The 11,312-nt window shown below is 34.1% G+C and overlaps 1 protein-coding gene across 1 annotated transcript; it reads right to left on the bottom strand.

The window, feature by feature from the left end:
* Nucleotides 1–2,428: 2,428 nt before the first annotated feature.
* Nucleotides 2,429–3,040, bottom strand: LOC133795932 (secreted RxLR effector protein 161-like). The gene has a single exon (XM_062233415.1). The coding sequence runs from the start codon at nucleotides 3,038–3,040 to the stop codon at nucleotides 2,429–2,431; it is 612 nt and encodes a 203-aa protein (XP_062089399.1).
* Between the last annotated feature and the right edge of the window lie 8,272 nt (nucleotides 3,041–11,312).

Raw genomic sequence — 11,312 nt, 5'->3', positions numbered from 1 at the left:
TTCTTAATACTTTGTCGTTTTTCCTTAATTTGTGATGTCAGATGTCACATTCTCATTCGCCACGTCATCCTCGTATTTTTGAGGGATAACAAACTAGATATGCAAAGAGTAAAACTAAGGATCAAACATAAAAGGAAAAGAACACAACCAGATTAATATCTCTGTTACAGCCTAATGATCAGCATTTTACAAGCTTTTCATAACACTTCTCCAAGTGAACAACTTCAAGCAAGAACTGAGACCATTTTTCAATACAAGATCTTGAACCAGCTATCAAGACTCTCAACTCACTCTTGCTCCCTTACAAATTCACTCAAAGTGTTTCCCAATCCCACAACTCATTCTAAAACTTGGTCATTACACAAATGAGCTAATCCGAGACTATAAATAGAAGTTAGTTCAGCACTTGGTGTTGTAACAGAAATAACTACCCCAAGACAACTGGTAGTTAAGTTAGTTTAAGTGGCATGGTTAGTTTAATGAGGATTATAATACAAAAAATTCCACCTTAATCCTCATAAAACTAACCATTTACCTCACAGGAAGATAGATACTCATTATTCGGTCCCAACATTCATAAGTTTCAGCCAATGCTGAAACTTATTCAAATTGAGTATCTTTGTTCCTACATCAGTAGGGTTTTCATCACTTGGAACTTTGTCATGTTCTTGTTGAGATTGGTTAAATATAATGGTTAAGATGTTTACAAGTTGAGGTGCGAAACACTTGATGGTTTTCACTTAAAGAGAAGTGAAAACATGAGATTGTATAGAGGACATCTAAAAGTGACTTTTGTGGGTCTAAAGTGACACAATGAGGTATCCAAACATTCCCAAATTTTTTTGCAGCATTTGGAGAAATTTTAGGACCATTGGAGGGGTCTAGAGTCAGAGGGGGTGGTGATGCGTCGCCCCCAAAGTGGCATAGCATCGCCAAAATGCGAAGGGCTTAAAAAGCCCTAGAAAGCAATGCATCGCCTGGGTGATCTTTTAAGGTTATCCAAATTACTTAAAATGCTCCAAATGATGTGTTTTAAATGCTCTAATCCTATTGGTTAGACAATTTTTTTACCCTAAAAATGGCTGCAGACGACATGGCAAAGATTTCTCACACGTAATTGACATGTGGCAGAAGTACTGCTCGACTATCGACCAGAAGCACACCGCTTCGCTAAGGTTAATTTTTAGATACGACCAGGCTGGTCGTATAACCTGATTTATTTCCTTCTTAAATTATAATCTTATAATAATTGCATTGAATATTTCTTCATTATTATCTTGATACGCGATTATTAAGGAAAGATAGGGCACGTTGGCATATGTAACCCTCCTTTAGCCTATAAATATACATGAAATAGCTCAAGGAAGGGACTTTTTTTCCCTGAATCTTTTTGCTAAGATAGAGAAAAAGAGAGAGCTATAGTGCAATTATCCATCGCTTTATTGTATTTCTTCAAAAGTTTGTGAAACTCAAGAACCCTAGTTCTTTGAACACTACTTTGAGATTCAATCTTAATAATAGCACTAAGTGGACGTAGGTCATTACCATCTTTTGGGGCCGAACCACTATAAATCCTTGGTGTTTTGTTTTCTTATTAGATCATTTTTCTTATTGCCGTTTTATCCTTTGTCGTATATTTGACTCCGTGTCGTTGGCCAAATCGCGGGTCAACACAAATGATGATGCCTACACTATAAATATGGGTTATTAAAGTTGAAAAGCCTTGATCACACTTTCCAAATCTCTCTGTAACCTTTTTCTCTCTAGCTTTCTAAGACCAAAGTTTTCTCTAAGAAACTCATCAAGCTTTGCTTGACTTGCATGAGTTTTAAGGCTTGTTCAATCCCAATTCTCATTCTATTTTAGTTTAAGCTTCAAGAAATAAGGGAAGGCCTGGAGTAGAGATTTTGGACAACAATATTCTTATTGTCTATAAGTCTTAGAAGTTCCCCAAGTTTGAAGATTCAAGTTGCTCAATACAAATGTTGTATCTCTTTAACCCTAATATTGCATTTTGTCATTCTATTATGTTTTCATTGTTAGTATTGATGATAAAATGTATTCAAGTTCATCTTATCATCATTTAATTGTTTAGTTCTTTATATTCAAGATTAACATTAATATCATGAACATGTTTCTTTGATTATCAAGAATTGCATTCATACTTTGAATTTGGATCTTGATTAGCATCTAGGGTTTGGAATATTGCATTATTCCCATTATTCATTATTGATTTGCAAAGTGTAAAGCCATATATTCCGAACAGTTCTATGGTGTCTTCTTCAATCTTGTCCCTTATCCAAAATAAGCGAACATCTATATGTTTGGATTGTTCATGATACACAAGATTTCTGCATAAGTGTATAGAGGATTGACTATCTAAATTTTTTTTGACTTTGCCTTTGAATATTTTTATTTCTTCAAGTTTTCATTTCATCCATACTCCTTCTTTGAAAGCTTTTATAGTGGCTATAAATTCAGCTTTGGTAGTTGATAATGCTACTATTTGTTTCATTTGAGATTTCCAAGTGATACAACATTCATTAACAAAGAAACAGTAGGATGTAAGAGACTTCCGAGTGTCTTTGTTTGATGCATAATCAGCATCAACATATCCTTCTAATTCAGTTTGCCTACCAACTCTTTTGAACAATAAACCCAGCTTCAAAGTAGTTTTTAAGTATCTAAGTAACCACTTCAATACTTTCCAGTGGTCTTCTTCGGGGTTAGCCATGAATCTGCTCAAAAGACTAACGGAGTAAGCAATGTCCGACCTAGTACAAATCATTGAATACATTACACTCCTGATTGCTTCAGCAAATGGAACTTTTGACATCCTTTCTTGTTCAGCTTTAGTTGAAGGCGATTGTTTGGAACTTAAATCAAAATGTCCACCTAGAGGGACATTAACATATTTAGAATCAACCATATTAAACTTCTTCACTACTGAGTTCAAGTAGTGACTTTTTGATAGCTTCAACTTGTGAGCATTCCTATCTCTTTGAATGCCAATACCAAGAATCTTTCTTGCAGTGCCCATGTCTTTCATCTCAAATTCTCAACTCAAAACCTATTTGACTTTATTGATCTTTGTTGAACCATTTCCCATGATGAGCATATCATCGATAAAAATGAGCAGAAATGTAGGTGACTTAGTTCCAATGTCTGTATAGTATAAACATGTGTCGAACTTGGATCTAATATAGCCAACCTTAGTTACAACTGAGTCAAATTTCTTATAGATATCTTAAGAAGACATACCAACAGAGTTCCATGAGATTCCACCTTGAATCCTTCGGGCTGGCCCATGTATATTGTCTCTTCTAGTTTTCCATGTAAAAAGATAGTATTTACATCCATTTGTTCAATTTCCCAGTAATGATGTACAGCTAGAGCTAGCATCATCTCAATGGTCTTCATTTTAATGACTGGTGAGAAAATTTCAGAGTAGTCAATGCCTTCAACTTGTGTGAAGCCCTTAGCCACTAGTCTTGCTTTGTATCTTTTCAGATCACTTGGGATTATGCCATCTTTCAGCTTGAAAATCCACTTGTGTCCCACATGTTTTTGTTTTTCAGGTCTCGGTACAAGTGTCTGGGTGCCATTCTTCCTTAGAGACTCAATTTCTTCACTCATAGCTTGCTTCCATTTCTTGGATTGTTGACATTCAATCGCATCCTTGTAGCTTTTAGGTTTTGAGTTGTTTATTATGGAGAAATCATAAGCTATAATGTCAGCTTCAGCATACCTTGTGGGAGGCCTAATATATCTTCTTAATCTATCTCTAGCCAATTGATAGTCATTTAGAGTCTCATCTCTTGAAGTATTCGGGTTTTTATGTTTTTGTTCCTCTTGGTCTACTTGATCTTTATTTGTAGAACTAGATTGTGTGATTTCCATTTCAATTTGATTTGCATCCTTAGTTCTTTTATGAGAATCTCTTTTAAAAGGAAAATAAAATTCATTGAATATAACATCTCGGCTGGTTATAACTTATTTAGTTTCTAGTGATAAAAGTCTATAACCTTTCACACCATCAGGATAGCCTAAACAAATACATTTTATAGACCTTTTTCCAAGCTTATCTTCTATGTAATGAGCATAAGTCGAGGACCCAAAAGTTCTAATATGGGATAGATATGGTATCTTACCAGTCCATTTTTCTTCTGGAGTTATGAACTGATTTACTCTACTTGGACTTCTATTAATCAAATAGCATGCATTAGAAAGAGCTTCACCCCAATATTTCTTACTCAAACCAGATTGTATAATGAGGCATCTTACTTTATTTGGCAAAGTTTTATTCATCCTCTCAGCAAATCCATCTTGCTGAGGGGTATTCACTACAGTTCAATGCTTTAGAATTCCATAATCAGAACAAAGTTTGTCAAATTCTTGGTTAACAAATTTGAGTCCATTATTTGTCCCAAGAGTCTTTATCTTCAAATTTGTTTGATTTTCAACTAGTGTTTTCCACATTTTAATTTTATCTAAGCATTCACTCTTTTGTTTGAGTAAGTACACCCATACTTTTCTACTGAAATCATCTACAATTGATACAAATACAAGTTACCTCCCTGAGTTGGTGTTCGGATAGCTTCCCACGTATCTGAATGAATGTATTCCAATGGCCTTGTAGCTTTGTAGGTGCTAGTACTGAATTTTAATCTATGTTGTTTTCCTTCCACACACACTTCACAAAAAGGTAGGTTTACATGAGTATAGTAAAGAATAGTACCTTGTTTGGAGAGCTCTACCAGTCCTTGTTCACTTATGTGTCCTAATCGAGTATGCCAAGCTACAGAATCTGAGTTCCCTTTTCTTACAACAACAACTTGTCCAGGAGGTACAGTTTCTCCATCTAGGTGATATAAACCAAGCCTCTTGACACCTTTGAACATAACTAGAGAGCCCTTAGTGACTTTTATGGTTCCTTTATTAGACTTTTACTCATACTCTTCATCATCCAAACTACCAAGGGATACGAGATTTTTTTTCAAATCTGGTATGTGCCTTACTTTGTTGATAACCTTTAAGGTACCATCACATCCTTTAAGAGCAATTGAACCTATTCCAAAAACATTGCATTGATGGTCATTTCCCATAAGAACTTTTCCTCCATTTAGTTCTTGATAACCCATAAACCATTCTCGGATTGGGCACACGTGATATGTATAGCTAGTGTCAAGAATTCAATCTTGCGAATCCCTCTCTGTTGAGACACAACAAACATCACCATCTGCGTTGTAGGGGTCATCAACTAATGCAGTAGAATCCGAGCATTTGTTGTTTTCCATTTTTTTCTCTCTTTTCTCTTTTTCTTGTATTCCCAACAATGTTTGATCAAATGACCAACCTTTCCACAATGATGACATTTCCTTGTTTTCTTTGGTCTCGATTTGGATCTTGAATGGTGTCTCGAATAGCCTCTGAATGGTCCATTTCTTTAGGATCTACCTCAAACAATTAGACTCTCTTCAGATCTTTGAGATTGGGTTTTTTCTGCCTTCTTCCAAGTTAATTCAGCATCCCTCAACCTTAAAGCACTCATAACATCTTCAAGTGTCAATGATTCTCCGTTGTACATTATCACAGTTCTAAGTTCCTTGAACTGGTCAGACAAACTATTGAGAAGAATCACAGCTTGATATTCTTCTTTGATATCCTCTCCCATATCCCTAAGCCAAGGACATTTCATCAAAGTTCTGTTCTAATGACATCATAGCATTCATCTTGAAACCATACAATTTTCCTTTCAAGAAAATCTCAGTAGTAGTAATTCTTGTCATGTAGAGTTGTTCGAGTTTCTTCCACAATCCGTGAGTCATTTTCTCGCCAATTACTTGTCTGAGTACATTATCTGACAAGCTCATTACAATTGCAGATTGGGCTTGCTTCATAATTAAATCTGATTCTTCCTTTTTCTTTGCATCAGGTTTCTTCTTAGTAGACTTATCTTCTACTTTCTCTTCTGATGTCGAATCCAGTTTCTGGTAGATTAGGATGGCCATCATTTTCCCTTTCCACAAATTGAAGTGTAACGTCCCAAAATTCCTAATAAGACTCAGTGCCTTGATTAGGGCGCCAGGAGGGCATTATTGGATTATTATGTGTTTATATGTGATTTAATTGATTAATTATGTGATTGTGTGAATTTCATGGGTTATACTATTATATGACTAATATTTCATGTTTAAGTGTATTAAATGTGTGTAAAATGGCAAGCTTTTTTTCCAAAGGGTTTATATATGTAATTTTGACTCGTTGGGGGTATATTTGTTATTATATGGTGTTATATGATTCAGAACACATTATTATGTGGATATATCTGAGATATTTGGCACAAGTCGATCCTTTTGGGCATGATAATGGTATAGTCACAACGGGGATTAATACCCGGCTTGGGGTGAGCTACCATGACTCATTGGAGTATGAGCCGTGTTTTTGGAGAAATAGTGATATTCCGGGCTTGGCAGAATTATTTGGGAATTTTGAGTAATACGAGATTAGATAAGTCGAAATGATGTTTTTGCCCTTGAGGGGCTTTACTGTTGGGAATTGTGCCTTGAAAGCATATGTAGTAGACATTATTTTAAGAAATAAATAAATAAATAAATTGAATTTTTTATGCATATATTTTATGGACTATATTATTTTTTGATAATATTAAGTAAATATTAGAAAAATTCCTAAGTTCATATATGTCATCTCAACCACGTATTGGTACGGGAGGATTGTGTTTGAGATAAATGAACTTGAATAGTTCGCAGTAATATAAAGTTATGGAATCTTTAGATTAATTACTGCAAGTACGGTCCACTAGTATTATGAATACATGTGATCTAGATCCGGAATACTAGTGTAGTAGGACACTTTGGTGGAGGTACTTTATATATTAGAGAATATATAGAACTGAACTAGATATGTTTATTAATACTTAGTTAAATACTGTTTCGAAGTATTAATTAAATATATCAACTAATGATCATATACAAATAGATCTTAATCCTGAAGTTACTATGAACACCTGTTTATGTTATATGAGTTCTTTGATTCACTCGTTAGGGTTTGCCAAAATGATCAGGCTAGAAACTTTTGTTTTGGGAACTCATTAATGTAAATGGCTAGGACATAGTATACAGATATGGAATCTATACCATCTCGTAAGAGATTGAATAATGGTTCTCTTAAGGATTGACTTTTGGAACTGAAAGGTTATTGAGCTCAAATTCATAATTTTGTTATGAATTAAACTTCACTAGTAAAGTCAATGGTACTTAAGGAAACAATATATAATTAAAAGGGTAAAACGATAATTGTATTCGCGGTTAATTATGGACCATTATTAGAGGGTTAATTTGTATGTAATGATTATATCAATGGACGCTTTATTTTATAAAGTACACAGTAAATGAAATGTCTATAATTACAAGAGTACAGTCTCATATGTATAGTGGAGTAATCATGAGATTAATAAATTAAGATTATTTAATTAAAGAGTTTAATTAATAATCTCAAGTTTATTGGAGCTTGGAATTATAGGTCCATAGGTCCCTACAACGGCTTTATCAACACTATTCAAAGCAAGAGTTGATATAAAGGGAAAAAATGGTTAAAAGACATATTTAAGAAGAAATTTGTTCTTCGGGCCAAATATGCAATTATGTAATAATAATGATTAATTAATTAATTACAAATTAGTTGTAATTAACAAAATTAATTATTATGTAATTTTCGAAATTATATTAAATAATTAAATTTATATATGAAATTATATTAAATAATTAATTAATTATAATTTTTAAAATTATAAAAGATTAAATATTTAATTTCAAAATTATTATTTAATTTAAATTGGTTTTAATTAATTGGTAGAATTAATTAAATATCTTTATTTGAGTGAGAGATAATAATCTGATAAGTTCAAATTAGATTTGAATTTAAAATATTGATATTTATTCAAATAATTAATTGTGTTTGATAATTAGTTAAAGAGATAATTAATTCAAATTTGAATTAATTATCAGGTTGTTGGAATTTTATCTGATAAGGTAGTTTGAATAAACAATTAAATAATTATTGAAAATTAAATATTCCTAAAATATAAGGTGGCACACAACACACATAGTCCATGGACTATGTGTGGCGTGTACTACACAGTTTTTCGGGGATAGATTTTTTAATTATATTTATTTAATTAATTAATTAATGGAAAATTGAAAAGTTAGTCTTTGGATATTTTCATTAATAAGATAATTAATTAATTAAAAGATAAATTGTAAATTGGTTACATATTTATTTTTTAAATTTGAATATAATCTATTTAAGTTAGACTTGTCATAAAATAGAAGAGAATACTCAATATAGAATTTTATTCGCTCTGAAAAAAAAAGAACGATATTTTTCTATCTCTCCCTGAAAAAGATAAAGAACCAATCTCAGGCCTATTCTCTTGATCTCATGTGTTGAGTACATCAAGTAGAATTAGAAATTAACTATCATTTATTCTCTAAGTGCCCACACACTTCTTGAGTTGTAGAGAACGTTGTGGAAGATCTTGGTGTGAGTACCTGGGAGAGCTTGGATAAGAAGTTCATTCAAATTACGAAAAGATAGCAATAACACTTGATAGGCATGAAGAGGTATGTTTTATATTCTTGCTTATTATTGATGTATGTATATTAATTGATCCGCATATTTAAAAGTAGTTTAAATATGTTACAAAAATTTTGTTGTACACTGGGCCAACCCACCACCTTTCCCCTGCGCATTAGGAAACTTGTTCCCAACAATTAGTATCAGAGCGGTCATTAATCTCTGCATGCATTAATTACTGTGCGCACATAATATGCATTCTTATGTTATTGTAATATATGTGAATGGATGGTTGTATGTATGTTTAAAGTTTATTCTTAAGGGTCGTTAATTATATGGTGTTTTGGTTTTAGGAATTGTTCTTAAATTTCTAGATTAAAAATGTAAGCCATTATGGGGCATAGAATTTTTTTGTAATTTAATTTTCTACACTAAAATATTGGAAAAATTTTGTAAGGCCTAAGCCCCGAGTTCCGTACCCCGAAGCCCGAGCCTAAACCCTATCACGCGCCCTTGCACCACTGCCAGCCCCTGCGCACCTCGCCCAGCCGTGTGCCCCTGCGCCGCTGCCAGCCCCTGTGCACCTAGCCCAACCACGCGCCCCTGCACCGCTGCCAGCCCCGCGCGCGCCCCTGCACCATTGCCAACCCATCACGAGCGCCCCTGCGCTGCTGCCAGTCCCCTGTGCGCCTTGCGCTTGCTGCCTCACACACATGCGCTATTGGGAAAGCTTATACAAGATCTTTATTTATTTTCATGTAGATCTAATATTAAACAAATTAATATGAGATAACCTAGAACATGTTTCTAAATTTGAATTCAAATAGAAATAATGATAAGAATACTTACATTATACATAGCGGAATGAATGAGTCCATCCATCAGTTTCTCCAACCCTTGTATCCTTTCTATCGCAGAGTATTACCAAGAAACTGAACCAATCTTCAATTTTCTTCACATCCTACCAAAGTATCCTTAGAATCACCTAGACTAGAGTGGGAGATTCTCAACACATGAGATAGATACAGAGAGAAGAAGTGAGAAGAACAATAAGGCTTAGAAAATGACTTATGTTTAGAGAGAATCTAAAACCTATCAGAAAAGTAGTGGTGTCATCTGTCTGACTTCTGATTTCAACTCTCTATAAGCACTCCTTTTATAGACTCAATTAGGTCATTTAATTTAATTAAAAAATCAATAAAATAGTAGCCAATTAGAAGCTCTAGGTCGAAATTATCATGGGCTTTAGGCCCGTGAAATCTCCCATTTGATTATACGCCCATTGGACTTGAAATCAAGGCTTGTATTATTTTCTATTGATTTAATTTATTAAATAATTATTTAAATCAATTATCAAATTAATTATTTATAATTTGAACCTTGATTTAAACTTATTTATTAATTTAGATACCAATTTATCTTAATTAATAAATATGCCCTAATTTATCTTTTCTTCTCAAAATTACATAACTCTGTGAAACTATCCAAAATTGACCTGGTCAACTTTGATAATTAAATCAATTAATTGAGACTATCTAGATGATTTTATCCAAGGTACAATGGGGAACATGGGTGTAACATCTATAATATGGCTTAATGCCTGGATTAGGGGGCCGGAAGGCAATAATTATTGTAATTATGTGTTAATATAGTATGAGCATGATATTATGTAAATTATATTATAATATAATTATGCTTGCATGTTAGAAATGTTAAATATATGTATGTGGGCTCGTTTCTTATAAGAAGGGCATTTTGGTAATTTGACCCGTTGAGGGTATAATTGCAAATATGTGTCTGTGTGATTGAGACCACATTATTATGTGGATATATTTTGGTTATTCGACACGAGGCGATCCTGGTGAGAAAGTTAGCGAAAAAGTCACAACGGGGTAAAATACCCAGCTCGAAGTGAGCTCTAGGGTATTTTGGTAATTTAGTACATTGCCGGGATTTATTGGGTAATGGGAGATTAAATGATTATTATTTTGAGATAGTTGGGGATTTAGAGGAACACTCGGGGAATCACGGGAAGTGGCAATTGACGGAATTGCCCTTGGAGGGCTTTGGAGAGATTAAATTGGCCTTGGGGAATTTAGGTCATTTGTGCTTAATTAAAGATTAACTAAAGGTTTCTTCAGCTGAGGGGTAACTAAAATAGAGTAAACGAAATAGAGTTATTTTCTCTCTCCCGTAACTCTCTTTGCCTCTTCTTGGTGGTTTGAGAATCTTGAGAAAATTGAAGGGAAAAACTTAGGAAATTGAAGGATTGAGCTTGGGAAACTTGGGGATTAGCTCAAGGGTGTTATCATCTCAGAGGTAAGGGTTTAATTTTGAATTTCTTCATGATGTTTCTGTGATTTTGTTGGGAGCTTTGGTGCTTGCATGTTTTAGAGTTTGGAGGGTAAATTCTAGATTTCTGATGAGTTTTAACCAAGTAATTAGTTTGGTTTTGTTGCTGGAAAAGAGTTATACTGATTATGGGGATTGAATTAAAGATTTGTGTGTGATTGGGTTTTTTTTAGTTGGGTTCAGCTAAAGGTAAAACCCAGAATTCTTGGTTCGAAGGGGGTCAGGTCGCGACCTTGTTCTTGGTGTGTCGTGGCCCTCTAGAACAAAAGGGAGCCAAGGAGGGCTCTGTTGCAAGGGCGCGTCGCGGCACCTCTTAGGCTGGGCCGCGGTGTGTGTTTGCTGTTTTGGGAGGCTGAGCCTCTGAT

Source organism: Humulus lupulus, chromosome 8 (genome assembly GCF_963169125.1).
Source record: "Humulus lupulus chromosome 8, drHumLupu1.1, whole genome shotgun sequence".
In the NCBI taxonomy this organism is placed as follows: Eukaryota; Viridiplantae; Streptophyta; class Magnoliopsida; order Rosales; family Cannabaceae; genus Humulus; species Humulus lupulus.
Note: the sequence above shows the minus strand (reverse complement) of the source record. Positions and strands in the feature narration are given on the sequence as shown.